This window comes from Amphibalanus amphitrite, unplaced genomic scaffold, assembly GCF_019059575.1.
Source record: "Amphibalanus amphitrite isolate SeventyFive unplaced genomic scaffold, NRLGWU_Aamphi_draft 000994F_arrow, whole genome shotgun sequence".
Taxonomy (NCBI): domain Eukaryota; kingdom Metazoa; phylum Arthropoda; class Thecostraca; order Balanomorpha; family Balanidae; genus Amphibalanus; species Amphibalanus amphitrite.
In genome coordinates, this window is record NW_024882488.1 from 5,746 (window position 1) to 21,242 (window position 15,497).

The 15,497-nt window shown below is 44.2% G+C and overlaps 1 protein-coding gene across 3 annotated transcripts; it reads left to right on the forward strand.

Annotated features, from left to right (window-relative positions):
- The first annotated feature begins 6,430 nt into the window (after positions 1-6,430).
- LOC122368978 (tyrosine--tRNA ligase, mitochondrial-like) lies at positions 6,431-13,435 on the forward strand. Of its 3 annotated transcripts, none has more exons than XM_043343323.1 (11): positions 6,431-6,628; positions 6,780-6,944; positions 7,244-7,388; positions 7,691-7,875; positions 8,014-8,082; positions 8,572-8,719; positions 9,177-9,261; positions 9,562-9,770; positions 11,161-11,416; positions 11,705-11,830; positions 12,443-13,435. In XM_043343323.1, the coding sequence occupies exons 2-11, from the start codon at positions 6,781-6,783 to the stop codon at positions 12,475-12,477; spliced, it is 1,422 nt and encodes a 473-aa protein (XP_043199258.1). In that variant the 5' UTR covers positions 6,431-6,628; position 6,780; the 3' UTR covers positions 12,478-13,435. The 3 variants fall into 3 exon arrangements, with proteins under 3 accessions (XP_043199258.1, XP_043199256.1, XP_043199257.1); XM_043343321.1 differs by having other exon boundaries at positions 6,463-6,628; positions 7,229-7,388; XM_043343322.1 differs by having other exon boundaries at positions 6,463-6,628; positions 7,241-7,388.
- The last annotated feature ends 2,062 nt before the right edge of the window (positions 13,436-15,497 follow it).

The following is a 15,497-nucleotide window of genomic DNA, read 5'->3' on the forward strand; positions in this document are numbered from 1 at the left end:
TTGACCTTAAAGGTCAAATCACGCATTGAAATTTTGAGTCCCCCAATTTTTTCTACACCGATCGTCCGATCCGATTTCTGATGGTCGCATTCGATAGCTAGAGTCAGAATCTCGAGTTCCCTTATATATACCTTATTAAAAATATTTGACCTTTAAGGTCAAATCACGGATCTTTGACCTTAAAGGTCACATCACGGATTGAAATTTTGAGTCCCCCGATTTTTTCTACACCGATCGTCCGATCCCATTTCTGAAGGTCGCATTCGATAGCTAGGGTCAGATTCTCGAATTCCCTAATATATACCTTATTAAAAATATTTGGCCTTAAAGGTCAAATCCCGGATTGAAATTTTGAGTCCCCAATTTTTTCTACACCGATCTTTCGATCCGAATTCTGATGGTCGCATTCGATAGCTAGGGTCAAAATCTCGAGTTCCCTAATATATACCTTATTAAAAATATTTGACCTTAAAGGTCAAATCACGGATATTTGACCTTAAAGGTCACATCACGGATTGAAATTTTGAGTCCCCCGATTTTTCTACACCGATCATCCGATCCGATTTCTGAAAGTCGTATTCGATAGCTAGGGTCAGAATCTCGAATTCCCTAATATATACCTTATTAAAAATATTTTACCTTAAAGGTCAAATCACGCATTGAAATTTTGATTCCCCCTATTTTTTCTACACCGATCGTCCGATCCGAATTCTGATGGTCGCATTCGATAGCTGGGGTCAGAATCTCGAGTTCCCTTTTATATACCTTATTAAAAATATTTGACCTTAAGGGCCAAATCACGGATTGAAATTTTGAGTCCCCCTATTTTTTCTACACCGATCGCCCAATCCAATTTCTGATGGTCGCATTCGATAGCTAGGGTCAGAACCTCGAGTTCCCTAATATATACCTTGTTATAAATATTTGACCTTAAAGGTCAAATCACGGATATTTGACCTTAAAGGTCACATCACGGATTAAAATTTTGAGTCCCCCGATATTTTCTACACCGATCGTCCGATCCGATTTCTGAAGGTCGCATTCGATAGCTAGGGTCAGAATCTCGAATTCCCTAATACATACCTTATTAAAAATATTTGACCTTAAAGGTCAAATCACGGATTGAAATTTTGAGTCCCCCTATTTTTTCTACACCGATCGTCCGATCCGATTTCTGATGGTCGCATTCGATAGCTAGAGTCAGAATCTCGAGTTCCTTAAAATATACCTTATTAAAAATATTTGACCTTAAAGGTCAAATCACGGATTGAAATTTTGAGTCCCCCTATTTTTTCTACACCGATCGTCTGATCCAATTTTTGATGGTCGCATTCGATAGCTAGGGTCAGAATCTCGAGTTCCCTAATATATACCTTATTAAAAATATTTGACCTTAAAGGTCAAATCACGGATTGAAATTTTGAGTCCCCCTATTTTTTCTACACCGATCGTCCGATCCAATTTCTGATGGTGGCAATCGATAGCTAGGGTCAGAATCTCGAGTTCTCTAGTATATACCTTATTAAAAATATTTGACCTTAAAGGTCAAATCACGGATATTTGACCTTAAAGGTCACATCATGGATTGAAATTTTGAGTCCCCCGATTTTTTCTACACCGATCGTCCGATCCCATTTCTGAAGGTCGCATTCGATAGCTAGGGTCAGAATCTCGAATTCCCTAATATATACCTTATTAAAAATATTTGACCTTAAAGGTCAAATCACGGATTGAAATTTTGAGTCCCCAATTTTTTCTACACCGATCTTTCGATCCGAATTCTGATGGTCGCATTCGATAGCTAGGGTCAGAATCTCGAGTTCCCTCTTATATACCTTATTAAAAATATTTGACCTTAAAGGTCAAATCACGGATTGAAATTTTGAGTCCCCCTATTTTTTCTACACCGATCGTCCAATCCAATTTCTGATGGTCGCATTCGATAGCTAGGGTCAGAACCTCGAGTTCCCTAATATATACCTTGTTATAAATATTTGACCTTTAAGGTCAAATCACGGAAATTTGACCTTAAAGGTCACATCACGGATTGAAATTTTGAGTCCCCCGATTATTTCTACACCGATCGTCCGATCCGATTTCTGAAGGTCGCATTCGATAGCTAGGTTCAGAATCTCGAATTCCCTAATATATACCTTATTAAAAATATTTGACCTTAAAGGTCAAATCACGGATATTTGACCTTAAAGGTCACATCACGGATTGAAATTTTGAGTCCCCCGATTTTTTTCTACACCGATCGTCCGATCCGATTTCTGAAGGTCGCATTCGATAGCTAGGGTCAGAATCTCGAATTCCCTAATACATACCTTATTAAAAATATTTGACCTTAAAGGTCAAATCACGGATTGAAATTTTGAGTCCCCCAATTTTTTCTACACCGATCGTCTGATCCGATTTCTGATGGTCGCATTCGATAGCTATGGTCAGAATCTCGAGTTCCCTAATATATACCTTATTAAAAATATTTGACCTTAAAGGTCAAATCTCGGATATTTGACCTTAAAGGTCACATCACGGATTGAAATTTTGAGTCCCCCGATATTTTCTACACCGATCGTCCGATCCGATTTCTGAAGGTCGCATTCGATAGCTAGGGTCAGAATCTCGAATTCCCTAATCAATACCTTATTAAAAATATTTGACCTTAAAGGTCAAATCACGGATTGAAATTTTGAGTCCCCAATTTTTTCTACACCGATCGTCCGATCCCATTTCTGAAGGTCGCATTCGATAGCTAGGGTCAGAATCTCGAATTCCCTAATATATACCTTACCAGTATAGCGCCTTTTGGGGCGACTAACGGAGCGAGCGAGGGGGTGAGTGTTGCACGTGCGAGATTTCGAGGGGGTACCTCCAACTGACTTGTGCACGGCACCCTACTGACCGGTTTCTAGCGATGTGCCAAATTTGAGCACAATCGGCCCAGCCGTTCTCGAGATCTGGGAGCGGCACCCTGCACGTGCGCACGTGCAAAATGGGTCCCAACTGACTTGTGCACGGCACCCTACTAACTGGTCCCTAACCGTGTACCAAATTTGAGCGCCATCGGTCCAGCCGTTCTCGAGATCTGGAAACGACCCCTGCACGTGCGCACGTGCAGCAGCACCCCAACTCTAGCACATGGATATGCAGTGCCTAGTGGTTGCCTTCCTACATGCCAACTTTCAGCGCAATCGGCCAAGTAGTTACCGAGATATTGCAACAATTACAAAACTGACACCTCTTCGTTTTGCACGTGGCAAGTGCATAAGGGGTCACCCACATGCATCGGGAATAGTCCAATACTTGGTAGAAGGAAGGAAGCTACCCTACAAAAATTACCGCGTGTAAATCGGTCAAGTGGTTGCTGAGATATAAGCCTCGCAAAAGCGTCCGCACGGCCGGCCGGCCGGCCGGCCGGCCGCTCATACTCAGAAATTTCCGTTAATCTAAGGAAAGACTCCGCTCGCTTCGCTCGCTCCGTAATTTAAAATATTTGACCTTAAAGGTCAAATCACGGATTGAAATTTTGAGTCCCCAATTTTTTCTACACCGATCTTTCGATCCGAATTCTGATGGTCGCATTCGATAGCTAGGGTCAGAATCTCGAGTTCCCTTTTATATACCTTATTAAAAATATTTGACCTTAAAGGTCAAATCACGGATTGAAATTTTGAGTCCCCCTATTTTTTCTACACCGATCGTCCAATCCAATTTCTGATCGTCGCATTCGATAGCTAGGGTCAGAACCTCGAGTTCCCTAATATATACCTTGTTATAAATATTTGACCTTAAAGGTCAAATCACGGATATTTGACCTTAAAGTTCACATCACGGATTGAAATTTTGAGTCCCCCGATTTTTTCTACACCGATCGTCCGATCCGATTTCTGAAGGTCGCATTCGATAGCTAGGGTCAGAATCTCGAATTCCCTAATATATACCTTTTTAAAAATATTTGACCTTAAAGGTCAAATCACGGATATTTGACCTTAAAGGTCACATCACGGATTGAAATTTTGAGTCCCCCGATTTTTTCTACACCGATCGTCCGATCCGATTTCTGAAGGTCGCATTCGATAGCTAGGGTCAGAATCTCGAATTCCCTAATATATACCTTATTAAAAATATTTGACCTTAAAGGTCAAATCACGGATTAAAATTTTGAGTCCCCCAATTTTTTCTACACCGATCGTCTGATCCGATTTCTGATGGTCGCATTCGATAGCTATGGTCAGAATCTCGAGTTCCCTAATATATACCTTATTAAAAATATTTGACCTTAATGGTCAACTCACGGATATTTGACCTTAAAGGTCACATCACGGATTGAAATTTTGAGTCCCCCGATATTTTCTACACCGATCGTCCGATCCGATTTCTGAAGGTCGCATTTGATAGCTAGGGTCAGGATCTCGAATTCCGTAATCTATACCTTATTAAAAATATTTGACCTTAAAGGTCAAATCACGGATTGAAATTTTGAGTCCCCAATTTTTTCTACACCGATCGTTCGATCCAATTTCTGATGGTCACATTCGATAGCTAGAGTCAGAATCTCGAGTTCTCTAATATATACCTTATTAAAAATATTTGACCTTAAAGGTCAAATCACGGATTGAAATTTTGAGTCCCCCTATTTTTCTACACCGATCGTCCGATCCAATTTCTGATGGTCGCATTCGATAGCTAGGGTCAGAATCTCGAGTTCCCTAATATATACCTTATTAAAAATATTTGACCGTAAAGGTCAAATCACGGATTGAAATTTTGAGTCCCCCTATTTTTTCTACACCGATCGTCCGATCCAATTTCTGATGGTCGCATTCGATAGCTAGGGTCAGAATCTCGAGTTCCCTAATATATACCTTATTAAAATATTTGACCTTAAAGGTCAAATCACGGATATTTGACCTTAAAGGTCACATCACGGATTGAAATTTTGAGTCCCCCGATTTTTTCTACACCGATCGTCCGATCCCATTTCTGAAGGTCGCATTCGATAGCTAGGGTCAGAATCTCGAATTCCCTAATATATACCTTATTAAAAATATTTGACCTTAAAGGTCAAATCTTGGATTGAAATTTTGAGTCCCCAATTTTTTCTACACCGATCTTTCGATCCGAATTCTGATGGTCGTATTCGATAGCTAGGGTCAGAATCTCGAGTTCCCTTTTATATACCTTATTAAAAATATTTGACCTTAAAGGTCAAATCACGGATTGAAATTTTGAGTCCCCCCATTTTTTCTACACCGATCGTCCAATCCAATTTCTGATGGTCGCATTCGATAGCTAGGGTCAGAACCTCGAGAGTTCCCTAATATATACCTTGTTATAAATATTTGACCTTAAAGGTCAAATCACTGATATTTGACCTTAAAGGTCACATCACGGATTGAAATTTTGAGTCCCCCGATTTTTTCTACACCGATCGTCCGATCCGATTTCTGATGGTCGCATTCGATAGCTATGGTCAGAATCTCGAGTTCCCTAATATATACCTTATTAAAAATATTTGACCTTAAAGGTCAAATCACGGATTGAAATTTTGAGTCCCCCTATTTTTTTCTACACCGATCGTCCGATCCAATTTCTGATGGTCGCATTCGATAGCTAGGGTCAAAATCTCGAGTTCCCTAATATATACCTTATTAAAAATATTTGACCTTAAAGGTCAAATCACGGATATTTGACCTTAAAGGTCACAACACGGATTGAAATTTTGAGTCCCCCGATTTTTTCTACACCGATCGTCTGATCCGATTTCTGAAGGTCGCATTCGATAGCTAGGGTCAGAATCTCGAATTCCCTAATATATACCTTATTAAAAATCTCAAGCCGAAAAAAAACTAAAATTAAATAAATATAAAAATAAATAAAAACTGCGGTAGGTATTACCCCCCCCCCCCCCAACAGTGGGCAAAATCCGAGGAGTTTTCCTTTTTGGAGGGGGTACGACCGTACGACACTAGGCCGCGACCTGTGGCCCTCCCTGAGGAAAATCCTGGCTACGTGCCTGATCTCCGGGAATCGGTTCATGTAGACCGGCGTTTACGTAGCCTCGTCTCTATATCTATGCTCGTGGCTCTGAAGTTAAGCGATGCATGGCTGAGCGTTTTCAAGCAAGTCATTTTTTAATGCCAAATCAATTTAAAAAAAAGAGAAAACACTTTGAAAGCCCATGTTTTTGGGAAATCCATGTAAAAAAGAATATTTTTGGCGCTCTTGATAAACGACATTTCTGACGCTACTAGGACAAAATACAAGCCAAACCTGAGGTGTTTTTTATCCACATGCCCCCAGGCTACTGACGCTTCGCGGACTCTCATTGGTGTATAAACAGGTGAGTCATGCTGTTCACCAATGAGATGCCGAGAGACATGAGGGTGAGCAGCTTCGTAGGAGCCAGCAGCGTGGTGATAAAAACAGGCATCAAGCTGCAAGGCTCAAAAACTTGCTCGAAGGGGTGACGCGACGATGGATGAGCCGTTTTGTTCTGGGTTAAATTAAAAGCAATTATTCTTCCTTGTCGCCAGTACTTCGGAATGATAGATGATTGATCAGTGTGTGCCTTTATTACCGATTTGAATCAATTTTGTCTGCTATCTACTTGTTAGTTAGGAAGGTATGTACCTGGGTACCTTCCCAGTGCTAATATTTGCTTTTTATTCCTCATTAATAGGTGCTTGAATGTTCTGAATTTAAGGGATTTTTTTTCAATCAACTTCAATATTTTCAAAACTGAATTGATGATAAACATTTTGGTATTGTTTCAGCATGTTGCGCTTGCTGCTGAGGTTGGGTCCGAGGTCAACTCTGCGGAGCTGTGCTGCTTCCTGTTCCATTCATGGCAGCAACACCATAATCAGAGCATACTCCACAAGAAGTCTCAGACACCTCCAAGAGAGGGGACTGCTGTCTGAAATATTTCCAGATGACGGGTAAGATTTAAATAATTTTCTGCATTTGCATCCATTTGGAATTTTATGGTGCTAAATATTATTTTTCTTGTTTTGATTTAGGTCCTTTTTGTGCATTATTTGTCATATGTATTTCCTAGAAATGTATGGTAATTGGTAGGTACTATTGGTTATTAGAGTAATCAGTTGGCTTTTAGATATTGAAACTGTTGCAAAGTAAAAAGCTATCCATTTTTATTTCTCAACCTCACATTAGATCAAATTATTGTTTTTGCTTTCACATGTTGTACATTTGACCTTCTTAGACTCTCTGTCAGCAGCCGACTGCAGGACGTGCTAAACTCGTCAGAGCAGTGCTTCTACAGTGGCTTCGACCCCACGGCTGACTCCCTGCATGTGGGAAACCTGCTTGTTCTGGTGGCCCTGCTGCACTGCCAGAGGGCAGGACATGATGTCATTGCTGTGGTGAGTTGATGCCTGCCATTCATCATCCGATGTAATTTAAAGTTTCTGTGTAGTGTGAGTTAGCTAGTATATTTCTCATTTGAAAAGATTCAGTTTGTGGTGGTCCAAAAATATGTTCAAGTGGTGTTCCCATGTGTTCACATAGCCTTGACTTAAGTGATGATGTGCCCAATTGCCATGGATTGTTTTTCACCTTGACACATTCATTTTTGTTTTGTTGTTGTTTTTTTTATAGTAATTTTTATATCAATGGCTTGGACTTTAGTGGAAGCCAGAGACATTACAAGTTCATTCACGGCCAGATAGGTGGCGCCACGGGTCAGATCGGCGACCCCAGCGGACGGCGGACCGAGCGCTCCCCGATGGAGGTCGAGACCGTGGAAAAGAACGCCTCGGCCATCGAGGAGAACCTGCGCCGCGTGTTCTCCAACCACGAGCGGTACTTTTGGCGAGAGCGTGGCGAAACGGACCCTCTGCCGCCTCTGAGGTAGGTACTCAAACTTGTGGAACATCGGCAGAAATGTATTTAAGGACCGAAATGATGTGCATGCTCTTGCAATGGTGCTTCTTTGTTGTATTCTATGCTCTAAGGTGATTAGTTAATGTGTTTGCTCTCCGTGTGCAGGGTATTGAACAACATGGAGTGGTACTCGCAGTATTCGCTGGTGGATTTTCTCGCCATCATCGGACGCAGGTGATAATACGACTGAACATTGAACCTAATGTTCGATGGAAACCAAACACGCATGATTATATCTGGCGTGAAATGTTGGAACACTAGGCTACCTTTTTCTCTCAGCTTAACCTCTATTATATCTGGTGATAATAAAAAGAGGTAGCAGTTATGCATATGGATAGCAGTTATACAAATCTAAATATTTATTAGTCGTCCTAGCCTCTATTTTTTTCAATGGCTTAGTGCTTATTTTGTTCTTGCTTTCAGGTGTGAATTCATTGTGAGTTTCAATTACATTTTCTTTAGGAGAAAAAGAGAAGATGTCGCTTTTCTTACTCAGCTACAACAAAACACCAAACAACTGATCAGCATAAACAATCCAGTTTCCACGGTCACCGAAACGTAACATGTAACCCCTAACCCAAGACCATGTAACCCTCCTTGTGACCTCTGCCGGCCCTGGCTCACGTTGCCGGACTCTGACAGCTGCCCTCCCCCGGTCGCCAGGTTTCGGATGTCCAACATGCTGTCTCGGGCGTCGGTCCAGTCGCGCCTTCAGAGCCCTGACGGCATGAGCTTCACCGAGTTCACCTACCAGGTGTTCCAGGCGTATGACTGGCTCTACCTGTGGCGGCGGCACGGCTGCGCCTTCCAGGCAAGGGACGGGAGCGGCGAGGGATGGAGGGGTACAGACCAGAGGGGAAGGGACGGAGGGATGAAGGAATAACAGGAGCCAGGATCAGGGTGGGAGAGGCAGGGAGAGGGATATGGTAGGGTCGGCAGGTAGGGGCGGGGATCCAGAGGGCGATATGGAATTGGCGGAGGTTAGAGAAGAATACGAATGGAGGATTTAGAGAGGGATGGAGGAGCTGTCCCGGAGTGGAAAAATAGCAATTTTCGAGGCATCTTAATCAGCAGTTCACCATAATATCACGCGACCTCCGTACCGTGCAAACACAGCGGTGTCACTTGACCTCTGCACCCACACTCCGACCGGTGTCACGTGACCTCTGCACCCACACTCAGACCAGTCCGACCGATGTCACGTGATTTTTGTACCAGCTCCCCGAGCGCTGGCGTCACGTGACCAATGTTCCGGTGACGTCACACAGGTGGGCGGCGCCGACCAGCGGGGTAACATGGTCTCCGGCTACGAGCTCATTACCGGCACCACCGACGAGGAGGTCGACGTGTTTGGTGAGAGCTCCTCCGCAGTGGCGGCGCGACGCGGTCAAAGGCACGCACATAGCTCAGAAAGTAGCCGGGAAGCCACGTGTATCAGAAGAACGGGCTCAGACCACCGTTATAGAAGCGTAGATCATATGTCAAAGGCATACTTTTGAGCACAGAATATCTTCGTGAACTCAGTTATGGGGCATTTTGAGGCATATTGATGTCCATTAATTCATTAGAGTATCCAGATGTTTTCGTGGATTCATGTCATACATCACGTACCCCTCCCTCTAACAATAGATTACCCCCCCCCCCCCCTGCCAGGTCTGTCGGTGCCCCTCATCACGTCAGAGGAGGGCGCCAAGCTGGGGAAGTCGGCCGGCAACACGGTGTGGCTGGACCCGCAGCGCACCTCGCCGTTCGACCTGTACCAGTACTTTGTGCGCCGACCCGACGGCGAGGCGGAGCGACTGCTGCTGCTGTTTACGTTCTACCCGCCGGCCCAGGTGGCGGCCATCATGGAAAAACATCACGTGAGGAGTCGCGGCTACTAAATCGGTATCTTGTGAAATGTTTGATTTGTTTGTTGTTTTGTGTGTTTGATATTTTTTGTTATGATAGTTAAGAGGTGCTTAACCCGCGCCCGGCTGGGGGTCCTGGATTTCCACGCCCTGCTGGAGGGGGGGGGGGGTGTTTGAACAACCCCCCCTTGTAACTCGGCTCCTGGGCCACGTAGCGATACGCGGAAGGCGGCGTTCGAAAGAGCGTCAAAAATAATGACGAAATCACTTCGGTCAAGTTTTTGGTCAGGTCAAAGGTCAGGTCACCAGAGGTCATTGAAGGCAAAATTTCGCCGATTTCCAGGTCAAATATCGAAAATTTCCAAGAAGCCAACGCATAACTCGGGAACCAATAGAGCTACGGCGCCGCGGAAAAGCGCATTCGATAGCCCTATTAATGCCCTTTCTGAGTAATTATCTCAGATTTGACCTAACGTCAACGGTTTTGCCTGCAGGGGGCAAAAACTGCAAAAGTAGACGATTTTTTTTTCGGAAACAGTTTTTCTGCAATAACTTTTGACCCAAGCCTTGTACGAGCTTACTTTTACCGGCATCGTGTTCCTCTCGTCAAGACGCATCGAATGAACTATAACATGACCTTAAAAGGTCAACTTGAAAATTTGACCTCAGGTCAAGGTCATGACCTGACCTGAAAGGGTCATGCTGCATATCAGTCGATCCGTATCGTCGAGCTGAATACATCTAAGGCGTTTTCATCGCTCTAGCATGCCTCTATCAAAAGTTATTTGCGAAAAACTGTTAGATACCATTCGTGACCTAAGATGACCTCAGGGCATAAACAAGGGTCACGGACACCATTTTCATGTTCAGTGTGTCTAAACCACTTGTAATTCGGTGTTTGGGAGTGTTTATAATGTCTTTCGTCCAAAAGAGGCGCATTTCAATTTTCTCCCATTGACTTATAATGGGGAGGTCGCAAAATTGACCTGACCTTAGGTCATCGATATCAAAATTCTGAGATATACATTTTGTACATGCTGTTGCTCTTAGCAATCGCTGAAAGAAAGCGATCGGTCACTCGGTGTAGCTATGACAGACATTGAAACTTGTTATGAGGTGAGGTCACTTCAAGTGACCTGGTGACCTGACCTTGAATGACCTTGGTCTGAAATTTTCACAACATGTGTAGAATTGATGTATGATAAGGTGTACCAAAAATGGCGGCGCTCCGCGCCGCCGTTTTTGAGATATTCGCGAAAAACCACAAGGGGGGTGTTCAAACACCCCCCCCCCCAGCAGGACGCGGGTTAATGCTTATGGAGTGAACTGTCTTGTTTGAAATCGAAATAAGATTTTATTTCTATCGCTGAAGGATTATCTGAGGTCCTCTTCTATCCCACAGGAGAAGCCGGAGTCTCGTCACGCGCAGAAAAAGCTGGCTGAGAGTGTCACCACTCTGGTACACGGGGGGGAGGGGCTGCGCTCGGCCAAGCGCGTCACCAACGCCATCTATTCGCGGGATCCGGAAGCTCTAGTGTCGCTGGCGGACGCTGAGCTGCGCTCCATGTTTCGCCACTCGCCGGTCGCCGATCTATCTCTGCGGTCGGGAATGACCACACTAGACCTGGCGATGGCTGCAAAGTGCTTTAGGAGGGAAGGTAGGCTGCCACGTCGCTATCACTTTTTTTTCTTAAGAGAAAAGCATTAAATATTGCCTATCCAAAGCTTTGTCATGTTTCAGTTGATTGATTGCATTTCGTTTTGTTTCTTGAGGCGGTATTAATTTTTTTGGTAATGCCATTGAAAGCTACGTGATTTAGGAAAAAATATGTGGTATGAGCAATAAGCTGCAATTTTAAGATGTCCAAGTAGCAGCTGTGTTATCCGTTCCCTTTGTAACGTTCCGGACGCCCTCTCCCCGTCTGACCGACGGTGCTGCCACACAGCGGACGCGGCGCGAATTATAAGTGCGGGCGGCTTCCACATCAACCAGCGCCGAGTCACGTCCGCCGAGGAGGTGGTGTCGGCCGATAGTCACGTGCTGCCCAGCGGCCTAACGCTGCTGAGAGTCGGTGAGTCACGTGACCTGGCTGGGATGGACGGTGCGGGCAGGGTGCGGGTGTGTTTTAGACCATTCCAGGGCCGTGAGATGAGGTGATAACGTGGAGGGGGACTGAGTTGATCACTGCCCCCCTCGGCTGAGCCCGTCCCGGTGGGCGGGGTACCGAGCCGCTCCATCGGTCACCCCGCCGGGGACAGTAGCTGCTGTGGTAACACTAACATCCTCACCGACTGTATGAGAGGGACGGTCACTGATAGACTGAGTCAGGAACGGGGGTCAGTGAGCGCGAGTAACGTCGGGGTTCTTGAATTGTGAATTGGCTCGATATATGTCGAGTCCATGCGAGTCGTTTTTAGTTTATACCAGCTGTGTTGATATTTGTTCAATTTCGCCTGTGCACCTATATGCACTATCCAAGTCTACCTTAAGCTCATGTGTGAATAAATTATCCCGAGCCGTTCGCTGTATATGGATGTTGAATGGTTCCTGTAGCTTTTCGTCGTGCTCCATCGAAGTCTATTGTAACATATCATGTGCTCTCAACAAAAATCATTTCATTCAGCCCATAACCCAAGCAAACTACAAGATAATGTCATTTGACGAATACTCTGTTTTCTTTCAGGAAAGAAGAACTACTATATCGTCAAATGGGTGTAAAGAACTGACGACAATACTAAGAAGAGTCACCGCTCGTGTATCGGATAACGCCACGGCGTTTCGGATTATCGTGACACGGAGGGCAGTTTGTTGATCTCGATATGAAGCCGCTGTCCTCAGAAAGGCCATGAAATGCTCCGAGGAATGTGTACACTGTACGTACTGTTCAGGCATCGGTAGGATTGTGATTGCAGGATTGCAAAATCCTGATTGCATTCCTTTTTGGTGGATTGCACCTGGATTTGAAATCCATTCCAAAAAACAGGATTTGATTGCAGATTGGATTGCATCATGCTTCCAATTTTTGCAATCCAATCCGGATTGTGTTTGATTAGTGCTTTGAAATGGTTTGTTGCGATTGAAAATTATGAGATCGGCTTCATCGGCTTCATGTACTTTGCTATCAAGGGCTTTAGGTACATCGAAACTTGAAATAATTTAAACGCTTTTAATTTAAACGCTCAAAATAATATGCGCTGATGAACTACATAGGAAGGGCAAAATTACGTATTTGAGGGCGAGTTTTAAAAATATAAAACACTGGTTGGGTAGAGGTTTAAATGTGGGGGTGTTTGAGGCAAAAAAAAAATATTTCCCATAAAATACCTGTGCCTTAGATAGGAATTACTCGCAAGACTAGGTACTAGAAATGGGTGATTTGGGGATGGAGGCACGGCCCTATGCCCCCCCCCCTCCCCCAGATCCACTAGTGCACATAATAATACAACAGGATTGCAAAAAAGGATTGCGGATTTGATCACAATCCAAGTGAAAAAAGGGGATTGCGGGTAGGAATGCAATCCACTTCGGCACTAGGAATGTGGATTGGGAATGCAATCCTTTCAAAAAGGATTTTACCGATGCCTGGTACTGTTTTTATCAACAGTTACAGCATGTTTTGAACGTGTGTGTGTCTGTGATTGTGCGGACTTGCTGAAATGCAATCGGTGACTTCTAGCGTATGTTATCTAAAACTTTCTTTATTCACGGATGTCGCAGGGCAGATTTTGTCACGTGAAAGTTGACGGTTTGCTTACGTTGTCCTTTCCAAGTCCTTTCACCGCCCTACGGTATGTTTAGGCAAGGCGTGCCTTGGGCGTGCCCGGCGTGCCTACACAGTAGGTATCAAGGCCAGGTATACTGTGTAGGGGAGAGTGGGGCACATAGTGTCACTTTTTACAAAATTGGCTCTGGCGCCCACACTTTCAACAGCTGGTGTTTGATTCTTTCCTGATATATTCCCTACAGCAAGAGCTTCAAATGCCCCAATGGTGTTCTTGTTGCATCTCAATTGGTTTCGACGCTAGAGTCGGTTATGCGTCGACGCGTCATCTGACAGAAGCTGCCACATATACGGGGTAGTTTCTGTCACCTGCAGGGGCAGATTCTGTCAGTAATGGTTTATCACCGCATGCCATCCAGTGTCCCTGGAATGTTTCACTCAAGGGTTTCACTTGTGTTTTCCACTCATCTTTGTATAATTTGCATTTTATAGAGAATCTAAGATCTCGGAAATTTACCGGCCGATTTTCAAAATTCAAGCGGCGTTCGATAGCCCCACCCAGGAACTACCTTGTGACCAAATTTCATTGACCTAGGTCAAACCGATGACGTCACAGGTCAGGTCAAAGGTCGGATTTTCAACGTTCACGGGCATTTTCAAGAAATGTGTTGTGAAATCAAGTAAATTGGTAAGTTATTGAAAACCATCGATGGTACATTGTTCGTTAAACACATACTTCGCTATCTGAGGTCACTGATACCAGGTCAGGTCACAGAGGTCAGGTCACTGGGGGTCACCTGGGGGTCACAATATGAAAGTGTCGTCTGATACATGTTTTATGGTCCATTTTACATGACAAATGCGATTACGTGGATCAGGCAGCCTTTGGGGCCAGCTTAGGTCACGTTTTGGTGAAGGTCAGGTCAAGGTCAGGTCAAATTAGGTCAAATTTCAAAGTTGATATTTTTGCATAAAATGGGTATCCATTCGATGCAGCTCGTCACGGGGAGTCTAATGGTGGTCTTTGTTTTGCTCTACGTGGTCTAGAATTGCCAAAAATTGAGTTTGAAAATTTGACGTCATCATTTTGGAACAGTTTTTTTCGCTATAACTTGGACAAAAAAACAAGATATTGATCTGAAATTTGGTATGTAGATAGAAGACGGTAGGTACTAACACATATATTCCGTTTTTTCCAAACTCAAAAAACTTTTTGGATTTTTTGGCAAATCTATCCAAAAAATTGCTTTTTTGATTTTTGGGGGTTAAGACTCAAAAATTTAAAAATCCGAGATACAGTTTTGTAGCCCTGCTAATTCTACACCTTTTATGTCTTGATCATTTTTCTGTATCTTCAAAGCTGTAGGCCTGACAGCTCTTCTCGCGAAGGTCTTTTTTTGGTCGAAAATGGCAGAACATGACGTCACTCTGACGTCATTTGTGGCCAACCTATCATAGCCTCTGGAAAAATTTTTGGTCACAATGTGTAAAATTGATGGCCGGAGGGGTCCTGAAAGTTTGGTGGCGATAACTCAAGCCGTTTAGGAGATATGGACGGAAAAGGACAGGGGGGGGGGCGTTTCGGCCCCCCCTACGGGGCGCGGGTTTTAATTAAGGGCAGAGAAGCACCATCTTGAAACAAAGTTGTTCACATTATTGACAAGTTTCTGGCTCGAGAAAGTGTTAACAATAGGTTCACGCAATTCAAGGAACACACCGGCGGCCATAGACCCAATCAAAGGCTCACGGCGAACACCACTCGTGTGAGAGATACTCTACTCAGACTGTCAATGGTCAGCGATATCGGGTGGCTCTGGCGACGTTTTGGAGGGTTCTGCAGTATCAGGATGAGCAGAGATCCGGTAAAGCTTAACCCTTGCCGGCACAGGGGGGGGGGGATGCAACCCCCCTAAGGTTTTTCGCGAATAAGTGGCGTAAAAGCCGGCCGATCGCGACGAAACTTGCAGTACCCTCGCACTGATCAATTTTACACCTACCCTGTAAATTTCATGACCCT

What these genes read in the sequence shown, in the direction of transcription:
- LOC122368978 (XM_043343321.1), top strand. Translation starts at nt 6,781, where the DNA reads ATGTTGCGCTTGCTGCTGAGGTTGGGTCCGAGGTCAACTCTGCGGAGC. An exon ending in GACCCTCTGCCGCCTCTGAG is followed by an intron (nt 7,876 to 8,013) that starts GTAGGTACTCAA and finishes CTCCGTGTGCAG; the next exon opens with GGTATTGAACAACATGGAGT. An exon ending in CTCGCCATCATCGGACGCAG is followed by an intron (nt 8,083 to 8,571) that starts GTGATAATACGA and finishes CCCGGTCGCCAG; the next exon opens with GTTTCGGATGTCCAACATGC.